The 13,569-nt window shown below is 37.4% G+C and overlaps 1 protein-coding gene across 2 annotated transcripts in view; it reads right to left on the bottom strand.

Moving 5' to 3' along the window:
* Cdh7 (cadherin 7) overlaps positions 1-12,307 on the bottom strand; it is a 153,061-nt gene extending 140,754 nt beyond the window's left edge. The window contains exons 1-2 of one of the 2 annotated variants that reach the window (XM_087580490.1): positions 11,901-12,307; positions 983-1,388 (exon numbers count right to left, since the gene is read on the bottom strand). In XM_087580490.1, coding sequence (XP_087436616.1) covers positions 983-1,192 — 210 coding nt within the window. In that variant the 5' untranslated portion in view covers positions 1,193-1,388; positions 11,901-12,307. 2 annotated transcript variants of the gene reach the window in all.
* Positions 12,308-13,569: the final 1,262 nt, after the last annotated feature.

Genomic DNA, 13,569 nt, shown 5'->3' with positions numbered 1-13,569 from the left:
TTCCATTTGCCTGTCACATACCAAGAGAAACATACACCTTGAACTGCTTATCATTTGCCTAGTAATGTCTCAAACTGAATTTTATTCATACTCTTATGTTACAAAAGGGTATTTTCAAAAGAAAAAGGAAAAACACAAAAATAATTCAAAAAAACCCAAAAACAAACAATCAATAAATCCAGTTCTTTGAAAAAAATAATTAAGAACCTGGATTTGGACTTCTAATAAGTGAATCCATAAGGTATGAAAATTTCATGTTGCAATTTGTAATGGTAAGCATAATTGATTTGGGTATGTTTACACAGCATCCAAAACGACCCACTAGGGACTCAACTGTAAAGTTGGCTGTTAGAGGAGCCGATGTTGTCATCCATGGCATAGACACCGGAAGTTGAGAACACTCCTAGAAGTAACTCTATCATTCCCACAGTTTCTTATAAGAAACCCAGATGAAACATACTGCATCATTAAACAATAAACAACTAAAATAAACAAAAATGATGAGATCAGATAGTAGATTAGTTGGCAAGGGGAAGCATAGCAGTCTAAAATGGAGGAGGGGTTTTCCTGGGGGTATTAGGCATGGCTTTGAATATGGTCAAAATTCATAATATATATGCATGGAAATGTTATAATGAAACTCATCCTGTTCCAATATTTTACAGACAAAATTCATTCAATATCAACTGGTGGAAGAACCATATTACTGCATTCAAACTGTGCCGTCTTGTTCTAACTGTGGTAATAAGACTTTGCAGCGTGTTTCGATAGTGATAAATCAGGCCACTAAGATCTTTTAAAAAGAAACATCACTCCTTAACTTATGGCTTCACTGTCCAACCTTACATAACAGAAGCACTATAGATCCTTTCAGAGAGGAAAATTTTGTTCTTTTATCACAAAAGAAAAAGTTAGCAGCTCTCCAGTGAACTACAGACATTTACACTACCCATTTGCAATTTTAAAAGGCCAAATGCCCTACCTTCCCTACATAGAGGGGATCTGAACCCATGTATTCTTCCAGCACGAAGAACTGATTCCAAACCCAGCTGCGCTTGGTCCGGGACCTTCCTAACTGGAAGTATGGCTTGGATCTGGACCTTGGCAGCTCAGCTTGATTCATCCCAGAGAAACACAGGAAGAGAGCTATAAGCTGTAGAAAACGGCACAGCTCCACTTTGCCCAGCTTCATCTTTTTTTTTTCTTCCTTTTTCCTGTGTAAGAAAAAAACCTTGACAAGAGAAAAGGCAAAGTTCTAGTTGGCTTCGTAGCTCTTGCCTCCGGCAGTGTGTCAGCTGGGAGACCAGAGATAATAATTTGCAGAGTGTTGGACTGGAAGAGGTCACCAGTGCTGGAGAGCACTTGCCAAGGAATGGCGTAATAAGTTCCTAGAACAGAGACAAGAGCTTATGTCAGAAATCAGAGTATGTAATCTTGCTAAGATTTCAGTTAGGAAGAATACTAAATTACCATGAAGAGTATTTGTATAAACATTAAAATATTAATATGTACACTTACAAAATTATAATAATAGTAGCCACATTTATAAATTACAAAATTACTGCCATTTGAAGAATTATCTTCATTTCACAGTACAATTTTCATCTTCTAGGGACATTGTATGGTATGATTTTTTTCTACATTAATTCTACATCATTGTGAAACGATATTTTAAAGTTAGCCTTTAAAAAAAATTACAGTTAGTTGTATTCATTGGTCTTAGGATGTGAAAAGCAACCGTCTCAAACCAGGGAGTTTAGCAGATGGATATGTGCTATGTATTTTAAATCCCCCCAGTGAAACTGCAAGGAGAAATAAAGCATGAGGTGATTCACTACCAACTGGTTGACTGAGACTGAGGATGTGTTTGATGTGTTCCGATTGGTTTGTGATCATCTTTAAAGCTCAGTGATTTCCATCTTCTAAGATTCAAACTTATTGTCATTTGCACTGTAGCATGGTTGGTGTATGAGTTTACTGTAGTCACTTGCTATTCCATAAATCTTTATTAAATGTTTTGCAATAAAACTTTTACATAATAGGGTCTTACTCTATAAGTAGTAGAAGAACTGACTCATAATGTTCAATAGATAGGCAAAAAAAGCACTGTATTTGAGAATCTTATTGATTTTAAGCTTGCAACCAGATGGTGGTTCAGGGACAGTGTGGGAAAAGTCCTTACTCAGGTGTCTATTTACTGCAGGCACAGCATCCTGGTTATGAAAGGTATAGAAAATCAGTTACAAAGAAACCCTGTATACAACCTCAAAGCACAGAAGGATAAGAATTCATGACAAAATTCTCACATAAATCACTAGGTTGGACTTTTTACCTTCCATTAGTAATCATCAAAAGGATGAATCTTCCCCCCCCCTCTGTGTGTGTGTGTGTGTGTGTGTGTGTGTGTATGTAGAGTAGATAATAATATCAATAACATAAAGTCAAACGTTCTCTACTTATTAAAGAAGAAAAAGAATTATCCTTATATTTTATTTTATTTTTCATTTTGTAATAATGTACTATGTAACAAAACACACTGGCTAATCAACAGATAAATACTTGAACAGTTAAAATTTTCAGAAAAAAGGATACAAAGAAGAAAAAAGTGAGCATAGGACTATGTAATTTTCTTGAGGATATATAAATCAGTTTGCATCATGGAAGAAAGTAAGAAATCCTAGTAACCTTTAGTCCTGTGAATATTATTATATTGCTTTAAAACATATCTCTATAAAGTTCAGATCCAGAGTGCAGTTCAGAGTGATTCACTATTTAGTAAATAATGTTAGCTGCTACCCATGAGAAGGAGATAATTCTAATAAACTTTTACTGCCTATAGCCTGCTGTGAATTAAAGATCCCCAAACCAGTTACTAATGGCAAAGTGAAATGAAGACCAGAGTGGGACAGAGAGGCAGGTGAATTAAGATACAAAAACCACAGATAGGAAGGCTATCTGTAGCTGAGTAGATTAAAACTACTCTGTGATCTAATGTGTGCTCGAAAATATTGGGTAAGACCTAAGAGTCGTGCAAACAAATGGGTGCAATAAGAGTGGCGAATCAAAAGTAAAACAAGGTCTGCCTTTCCTACACCAAGCCACCAACTGCATTTTTGGGCACCAGGAGTGATGTTTTGGTCATAGTCAGATGAAAACAGAACAAAGAAGAGTTCCAGCTTCTCTACTTTGTATTCTTTTAATAAATACCTTTAAAAGATGAAAAACTAGAATTGAATTATATAGAATAGGTTATACATGAGCATCTTTAAGGCATTGTTTCAGTGTAAAAATATATCCAACTTTTAAAGGAAATAAACAGGAATTTATTTTTGAAATCAAAAAAATGGTTGGGGGTTTAGTCCAAATAATACCGGCCAAGCATATGCATGTTCCCATTCAAATAAATATGAGATTGTGATTCTAAGCTCCATGATCTTGGATGAGGAAAGTTACAAGAAAGGCAGAAATCTCCTAGATTCAGTGTCACACACCTTAGCCTGTCACAGTAACAATTACAGTAGCAATAGTATCCTCCTGGCAAGTTATAAAATGCTAAGAAAGGACCTTGGCATGTATAAACGTGATTAAATGTGGCCAATACGGTTATTGTTACAGAAAATTTTTTTTGTGTTGAAATCATTATCTGGAAATTAAAGATGATTAGTGAACTGATGTTAATTTTTCTATTCCAAGGTTACCAATAGTCAATCTATTGAGATACTTTTTACCCTAAAGGTAAACATTATAAGTAGGCAGATTCAATGGCAAGGAACTATGTACTCATGAATCAAACACAGTCACATGGACATTAGGCCCTACAGTACTTGCTGGGGCGGGGTAGGGGTGGGGGAGGGGATTGTACTCTATTTCCAAAAGACACTTTTGGCAAACCAAACACTGGATTGAAATTGCAGTTGATTTATGTTCACTTCCTTTAATGGTATGAGGGTATCCCCTGATGATGGAGAATGAAGCCAAAATACTAATAGGGTGAGATCACTGTGATTTTGTTGTATAACTTTGGATTCCTCTCAAATTTTATTCTTTCTATGTACAAAATGAAAAGCCTAAAATAAATATCATTATATAGCCTCGGATACTTTTCCCAATTCTTACTTTTAGACTTTTAAGAATTACATGAGTCAATTATTTTAAACCTGTGATGAGAAACTTATTGCTAATAATTAAAGACAAGAGCTTGAGAAGTTTACAAAGAAATGAGATTGCAATGGAAGCTCTTGGTCTGCTTGTGAAGCACAATGAACTCTGCAACAAGGTCTGTTCAATTTACTCTTATTGCTTCTTGAAGACTCTTTCTTGCCTGTTTAAAAACATTGTAGATTGATTATAGCAACTAGAACAAAGAGGAATATTGCTGAACACATTATGACTCTTGAGATAATATCAACAAAGGGAAGATACCTAATAATTGTGTGCTCTCTCATTTAAATAGAGGGTTTTGAAAGAAGTTGGCTTAAGAACTAACCTTGACTAACAGATGCATGTACTTTATAGGCCTGGAGCCTAGAACAGGGTAGAAAAAGTCTTTAGAGAATGTCTGCATTCCAATATATTTCATCTCCACTGTGGAATATTAACCAACAATATATGAATTATTTGGCATCTCTATCATATTAATGAATATAATTTTGTAATAAATCTAACATATTTTATTGCAGAATTTGGATTATTTGTTAAACAAAGTATCTGCATTTTTCTTTGATTTCTGAAGTATTACACCAGGATACTTCAGTTGGCTTTGTGTACAAGATTAAAGAGTGGAATTCTGTTGTGTGATGGAAATAGTAATGCCCTTTCAAGAATTACTTGAAAATCAGAAAATAGTATCTTCATACTTCTGATCTGAACTTGGTGTATTCATGGCATATTAACCAATACTTTTAGTAGTAGTTGACTACGCAAGGAATATGCACCCTAATATATATATGTGTGTGTGTGTGTGTGTGTGTGTGTGTGTGTGTGTGTGTGTGTGTGTGTGTTGTGTGTGTGTGTGTGTGTGTTGTGTGTGTAATGGTACCACAGAACAATTTATGCATGTGACTGATTTTAAGCAGAACAAATTACATATATCAGCATTTCATAACAAGCCCAATATCATCCCCTATTTGTGTCTCAAACCAAGAACAATACATTTAGCCCTAGGTTTTCCATAATTCCTCATTTTCCCTGTGGCCTTCTCACATATCTGAGTTTCACAAACACACATCAGCAAACATACTTAAGTCAAAGATAAGCAGAAGCTTAAGTGGCCATGTTCTAGGCTAGGCTGTCTGCCCTTGTGGAATAACTAACGGAAGAAGTCAACTCTATGGAGATGTGGACAACTGATGGCTTAGTAAAAGTATACACAATCTTTATGGTTTAAAAGGTAAACCATAAATTTCTCCAGATCGTGGTCATGTATAGAAGAAATTCAGATTTGCAGCATTGTAACTGCAAATATATATACATATATATATATATAAATATATAAACTTCTTACATGTGAGAAGAGGAGTAAATGAGTTCAAAAGAAAAATGTTTACAAGGGGACTATAAACAAGTGGTAAGACTGATCTCACTGTGAAACAGAAGGAAAAATATTGAAAGATTTAAAAGATATCTTTGCTTGCTATTATACTTTAGAGTATAGGCTTATATTTTATTTATAAAATTTGTACTTTTTCTGAAGTGGTTTATATGAAATATCATTATGACTAGTAGTGATAATCAGCATACTGTACGTATTAAACAATCGGGTCATCAGAGCCTTGGAAAGGAAATGTCAAATGCAATGAAGTAAAGAGAAGATGGGAAATGGTGAGCATCAGCCAATCAACACCAGTTATTTAAACTAAAATAACCTTGGCAGCAACTATTTCAGTGCAATCTTTAATTTCGCATAAGTCGCCAAGAATTATTATAGGGGTTATTTATTAGATATTCAAATTCATTAGAGAACACTGTTTAATCAAAACGAGTTCATTTTTACAACTTTTCTTGACTTTGTTCCTTTCTTGAAATTTATGTAAAACCACTTTTAAAAAATAAACAAGTGCTTGTCATGCTGTTAACCAAATGTTTTGTTTAGAAGCAATGTTTTGTTCACTCAAAAGGAGTAAAAGGTTTTATGCTTCAGCATATCAATTGTCAATCATCAAAAATGCAAATTGCCTATCTGCACCATCCAAATAAAATTTAGCACAACATGAACATGAGAGGCCATGTAAAGCAGTTCCTACTAAGATCCTGCACATTAACAGATAACTTAACAGTTTTTAAGCATACCTAAGAATGTACTGATATGCTCCTTAGTCTTCCAGCACATGGGAGACTGAGGCAAGCTATCAAGGTTATCCTACCTTATATACAGGCACTTTGGGAGAAAAATACATATGAACAGCAATTAAAAGATCATTTAACAGGCAATGTAGATGTGCAGTACTATGTTTTCAGAAAAGCACATTGTGCTAAATGTTCTACAGAAATAGATGAGATGTGCGCCTGTCAATAGTATGAAAAAAGTTAGTAGCTTAGGTTATGCAGTTATTGGAATATGTTTATTGAAGTCTGCTGTAAATAAGCAGTATTTTATTATAATGTGAGATCCTTTGCTTCCACAATTCACTGAACCCTACGCAAGGAAGAACTGATGATCTTTGGAGTCTGCATCAAGCATAGTCCTGAAACTGCTTTAAGATATATTTGGTGAATCTCATACTAGCACACAACTTAATTACAACAGTTAATATTGATTTTAAGAAAGAGAGCATAATACTGTAAAATTCATAATAGTTTCTTTTTTATTTTTTAAGAATAATGATAGGACATGCTATTTGAAGGCTGATAATGCAGTTATTGAAACAGACAATGAGAACCACAGTCCAGAATGGTTGCCTGACAAACACTGCAGAATCTGACTACTAATCCTTTGCCTATTTTGTTGTCTTATAATTAATGCATGACAATACACAAAATAATGGTTGTAACAATAATATCAAGTGAAAATCATTAGGTTCTTGCTGTATTGGGAAGAAACTGTCATGTTCAAGATTACTGTAAAACTTCACTACACTTTGACAAGCAGAACATTTTAAATCAATTCTCATGAAAGACAACCAACACACTTGCTTAAAAGTAGAAATGCAACAAGAGAAGTAGTTAGCAGGTACTGTGCAGAATCACGATGCATTAGAACAATCTTTCACTGCTGGTTCTTTGGCTAAGTCTGAGAGAGAAGACAGTTCCTTTGCAGATAATCCTTAGAAGAAAGTGGTGTAGTTTAAGCTCCAGGAGGAATTTGCATTGAGGGATATCTAGTTGCTTTGCATAATGGATATCACATTCTCATTATTGCTTTTCTTTATAATGGAGAAACATTCAATATATTTTAAAATAAAATCAGGCATTCTAATAATTTTCAACTCATGGGTGGTCAAGTGTCAGAATTCTGCCTTTGAGAGATGACTGAGACAAGAAGACTTTCATAGTATCAGCCACTTTTCAATTCCATCTGTGTCTTTAGACAAGCTAATAAGGGCAATATCTATGAAACAGTCTAAGACAATATCGGTTCGATACGAAGAATAAAACACTCCAGATATACCGAGAGTTCATGCAAGAGAAAACCATGAAGAACTCACAAATATACTGTTCCTGATATTGGAATATATTGGTAAAGACACAGATAAGAAGCATAAGCCACAGAAATGAATTCTATAGAATTCTCACTCAATGTGCAAGGTCACAAAGATCCATTCTTTTGTATTTGCGACAATAGATGTAGGGAGTACTTTTAAATGTTTGCTAAGAATTATTTAGTTAAGTTAATGAGTCTTTTTACGTTCAATTTTCAGAAGTTCCAATCATTTTCATGAGCAAGAATTATGTAATCATATTCAAAGCTCTTTTTAAACTTAACTTGTAATTTTTGACATAAGAAATCATTTTGATAGCAACTCAGAAAAACAGGAAGTTGGGAATGACAGTTAATGGTTAAGGAAACTATTTTCTAGAAACTTTCACTGTATTAAAAAAAACAGACAGTGAACAATATCCAAAAATAAGATTACATTTTCACTACTAAAATAACTTGATTATCAAAAACTAAGAACACTAAGAAGTTATCCGTTTCTACTGAAAAACTGAACAACATTCCATTGAGAATTTTAGAAATAGGACATCAATTTAGAGCAGTATTTTAGAATATAAAATGAATAAATAGAACCATTTTGATTGTGAAAATAACTAGTACGCCAGTTGTAGTTTATGGGTTGTTACTATAAATCCTAACTTTTAAAGATGTCTGCTATTATTATCATTCTAGATTTAATCTTACCATCTACAGTTTTTAGCAGGATAATACACGGTTGTGCATTAGGCTGAATTTGAATGCTATTTAACATGACACTCTGTGAGTTTAATATTGATGAAACTCCTCCTATGTACTTTGTGTGTGTGTGTGTGTGTGTGTGTGTGTGTGTGTATATGTGTGTGTGTGTGTGTTTGTATGTATGTATATAATTTACTTTCAATTAGTGAGCCTTGGGAATTTCTGTGATTTGAGATTCCTCACATAATGAGACCATGATGAAATCCATTAGCTCCATAGGCTACACAACATTAAACCACACACCACAATCTCCTACTGGTAACCGGCTTAAGTATAGAGTCAGGGGCCCTAGAAATTAATCACATAGCCTTTAGTGTACATCTGGCTATCAAACATAAAAGAAAAACTTCCCTAAGTGGATTATATACTTAATTGCACTGAAACAGAAACAACCTCTATCTTGAGAGAAAGAAATAAACAGGAAAAAGATACAGGGTTTATATTGAAGGAGAGAAGCCTGTACAAATTGAAAGGTAAACAGAGTAACAAAGCACAGCCCTCCTGAATTATTTATATATTAACTAAATGGAAGTATTGTACTTCCAGGACTATCTCTTTATATTTCATTCTTATAAGGAATTTTAGCTTTTCCAGTTTTAATTTTTAATTTGCCCTTGTATTACACTTTTCTGTCAGGTGTGATTTACATGACTTCCATGAAAGGCTTCATGTTTCAATAAATACTTTACAAAATAACATGAAATAAAATTTACAAGAATGAAAAATCTATATTACTATAGAAAATGTATGGGTAGACATCTGCATATTAAATGGCCCTGGAAACTATGTCACTAAGGAGTCTTGCAGAAGGACAAGGTGGGGGAGGGGACAGCGATCAAGGGGTTCTCTGCAGAACCAACAAATTCCCAGAGGAGGCACTGTTGTACTGTTGGTCACAGCTAGATATCCTCTGCTTGTTAGAGGATAGGGAGATGGTCACACAGGACTCTGTCACATGGTTTGTCCTCAGTTCCCCTTTACCACCACAGCAAGAAAAGTCAGATTGCTTTATTCACGGAGGAAACACTTGCATTTCTGTTCTGTCCCTTTGAAATTAACTCATGCATTATGGCTATTCTAGAAGTTTCTAAAATTCTCAATTTAAGATATATATGTCTTTGAAACCTTCTAATGAAGTAAAAAACATTTTCTATTTCCCTTTTCATCCAAGAAAGAGCACTGTGATGTAATGCAAGCTGTTGAAGCAATAAATTTTATAAGTAAAACCTTAAAAAACTCAGGAAGACTGGAATCACTCAGCAATAATATGTACAACAGAAAACAAGTTATGAATTTAGTAGTTAACTGCACTTTTCTGAAAGATCTGGAAAAGTATTTAACTTAACACATAAATGTATTCATTTTCTTTTTCTTTTCTCTTTTCTTTTCTTGATATCCACATATAGTCTGAGAAGTTTAGATCCTTGATGCTATTTAGAAACCAAAATACTGAATAATAGGAATGTTGGCAAGAAATGATGCCTGAGAAGAGACAGTGGTTTGATTTTTCAGACCAAAAAAGACTGAACAGTGGCCAACAAATACGTTCTCCACCCTCTCTCCCTATTGGATGCTAAAACCCAGAGTCAATTCAAGGGTAAGTTTCACTAATGTAACAACTGGCATAAGAAAGAGAACAACTCTCTGTCATTAAATCAGTAAAAGTAGACTTAGGAAGAATCGTGCATTTGTCAACTTACAGTTAACACAATTCTAATGACCTATCACAGTCCTTAATTACAGTGATACCGCCCTCTGAGAGTGCACAGTGCCCTTTTAGGAACACTGCAAACTACAATAGCTTCTAGAAGTGTGGTAGGCTGTGCTGCTTGTTTCATTTCTCTTTCCACACACAAAATCTCAGCAAGCTTACTCAGATAAATCTACGAAAACTAGATGCTGCCTCACAGCTTCCACTTAGCCACTGACAAGAGTACACAAGGAAGATTGCCTTAAAGTTGCTGGCCAGACTAGCACCCTACACTTTTGCAGTTACTCTATGCTTTTCAAAATAGCCCCTAAAAACAAAGAAAACCATTTGCATTCATTTCTCTTCCACATAGAATAACAAGAAAAACATTTGGGTCAACCAGATGTCTATCCAGTTCTTTAGAAAACAAGCTGTTCCAGTGGGTTTCTGGAAGCTGCAGTTGGAATTACTCTTAGTTCTTCCTTCCCCATAACAACTTCTCTTTAGAGAGACTCAAAACTACTTAGATTTTGCTGACCAGGCATCTACACAAACTTCCCTTTAACAACGCTTACTACTACAGCAGTACTCTGAAAATGCATTTTTTTTTTTGCGCTGGCAATCTATCTTTAACAACAAATATTGTCAATTTGCATTTTCAATATGCTGAAATTAATCTTTACTCTCCGTAAAGAGAGATTAAAGTTCTGTTTATCCACCTTTGTAGAAAAAAAAAAAAACAAAAAACAAAAAACACCTGCTAGGCACTGACATTGTGGAGGGTAAGTCTTATTTTTATAAATATTGATTTTAATACATGACTTAAAGTATCTCTTGCAAAATAAGAGGTGCTTTACAAATATTAATGGATTAGTATGCAAATTTCCAGTCTTGACATTCTAAATCTACAATTTTTACCCCTAATAGCTTATGATTTTTCCAGTTCAGAATTAATTCATTTTGGTAATCTTTACTTACCTGAACTATGATATCTAAGAAATCCGAAGGGTTAATTATCTAAAACGTGAAGCCATTCAAAGCAAAGGTCCTTTTGTATTAATCCACGCTGGAAGGCTGGAAGGCTGAATACCAGCAACTAGCCCTTTGCCAAGTGAATCCACGAAGATGTCCAAGTCCAACATGCATTCCAAAGAAGCAGGATGCCCTTTTCCCAGCTCACAACAAAGGTACCAAGAGGTGAAATAGAGGCAAACCCTGAAGATGCACCTGACCAACGGAATGCTAATTACTAGTGGGGGAAAAAGAGCAACCTTACTTGAGTTCCACATTCACAGAAAGCCAAAAAGGTCTAGGGCAGATGGTTCAAAGGATTCCTGCTCCTGTATACATAAGGCACACACCTCCTTCCAGCCTCAGACCTCTGCAAAAAGCGGAGGCACAGTCTGCTCCGCGTTGTGCCTGCATCAGTCCAAGGTCCAGGGAAGGGTCCGCTGGGTACCTCTTTGAGGACCGTGGTGCAGATGGCGAGTGTAAACACCGCGTCTGGAGTGGGCTGAGATTGGGATTCACTCTCGCCCTGACTACTTCCCTTGCGTTGCACCTGGTGTCTGTCAACATTGGTTTCCCGGCCGAGCCCGGGAGTACTCAGTCCTCACGCCTGTCCTGCCAGGCAGAAGCAGGTCTCATCACAGCACGCAGTAACTTGGGAACGCCACAGGGAACTCCGCACGGATACCGCCCCCCCCCCTGCCCTCCCGCTCTTTGCTCACTTATCTTTCCGGCTCCCCGCGGTGCGCAGCAAGGGCGCGCATCTGCGAGGGCGACCTCCCCAGACCCAAACCAGGCACACACACTCACCTGGGGCCTGGCTACCCTGCCGGCGGCGTCAGACATCTGAAACCATGGCGTTTGCATTTAAAAGAATACGCACTTGGCAAGGGAGTTGGGGGCTGGGGGGATCCACGGGATCCAGCTATGGGCGCGGGGCAGACACAGAGGCAGCAGACCAGCACCTGCTCAGCCCGCCGCAGCCTGCTCTTCTTCCAATTACAACACACTCCGCTGGGCACGGGGACCCTGGGGGTCATTGAATGCTAGGGTCCCGCTCTTGGCAGAGACTAAAAAGGCCATCATTACTCCTCACTCCCCACCCCCACTCTCCACCCCCATCCCCCACACACGCTAATCCTCTGCACAATAGTCTTGGGTACCAAGTCCGGAGCCTACCAAAGCGCGCGTCCCCAGAGAGGGCGGGAGGGCGAGCCCGGGTGATTGGGAGAGGGCGCGCGGGGGCCGATTTGGGAGTGAGCGTTAGAGGGTGATGCAGATCCCCGCGTTTACCACTGACAGCACCTTGTCTGAGAAGCTACTGAGACTTCTGGACCTGCTGGAGAAACAAGAAGGGTTCTTGGCTAAGATTACCAAGAGGGAGCCGCTTATAAGGCTTGCGCGCGCGCCACACGCTCTCTCTCTCTCTCTCTCTCTCTCTCTCTCTCTCTCTCTCTCTCTCTCTCTCTCTCTCTCTCCTCCGCCAGCTCCTGGCTGACTAATCAGTGCAGATGGATTCCTTTGCAGAGAAATAAAGACAGTTGAAAATGTGAGGGGCTCAAGTCCCCCCCCCCCATTCTTTCCACCACCAAAGTATTTGCATCTTAAACAAGAAAATAGGGGAGTTTTGAGGAATTACTTTCAACCCTTTGCCCTCCCCTGTCGAAGAAGCTTTTATCAATTAAGCTCTTGAGGCACCAAGGCAGTCATAAAACTAACCAGAACTTACAATTTTATTGCTTGATAGTTTTGCCCTTTCGTTCTCCTCGGACTGCCCTACTTTTTCTTTCTTTACTTGCAGCAAATGTCCTCCCCTGCTGTACTCTTTAACGCAAAACTTCCGAGAGGTGTGATTTCCACGCAGGGTGGAATCTAGGAGCTTCTGGAGGCCAGCAAGAGGGGAAGGAGAGAGCAACTGTGCTTTTATTCACAATGCACTCAGCCATCTGCATGGAACTCGCTTTGTTTTCCTCTTTTGGGTGCTTGATTTAACCTGGTGACTTGGTGTTTGATCATGGAGATGAGAGGTGAACAGATCTGTGTGTTGTTTCTTGCTTTTCATTCTACCCGTTGTGGTAATGGACTCCTCCTTCTACCTACTCAACCCACTCCACAATCAGAGCACAGGCTTGCCTGCAGACTCTGATTCCTTGATTTCTCCTTCAGTAGATCGCTCTTGTTCTTCATCCAATTTAGTCTGTTCTGAACTTTTAACTTCCATTCCCCTCCCCCTCTGCCCAGTATTTAAAATGGACTGCACTCAAGTGACTAAGATAGGAGAATCATGAAATCAAAGATATTTCGGCTACACAGAAACACCTTGTCTCAAATATAAACAAGAAATACATACTGTAAAATCTTAAATTTTATTTTAGTAATCTAGTCTCTTTGAACTCCCAGTAATTCTGCTGCTTCTTTACTTTCTATTGCTATACCAAAACTAAAAGGGCTTTGGAAAATGCCCTTGTTTTTTTTCTTA

Source organism: Rattus norvegicus, chromosome 13 (assembly GCF_021556685.1).
Source record: "Rattus norvegicus strain SHRSP/BbbUtx chromosome 13, alternate assembly SHRSP_T2T, whole genome shotgun sequence".
Lineage (NCBI taxonomy): Eukaryota > Metazoa > Chordata > Mammalia > Rodentia > Muridae > Rattus > Rattus norvegicus.
The sequence above is the reverse complement of the archived record's forward strand: the minus strand, read 5'-3'. Positions and strand labels throughout refer to the sequence as shown.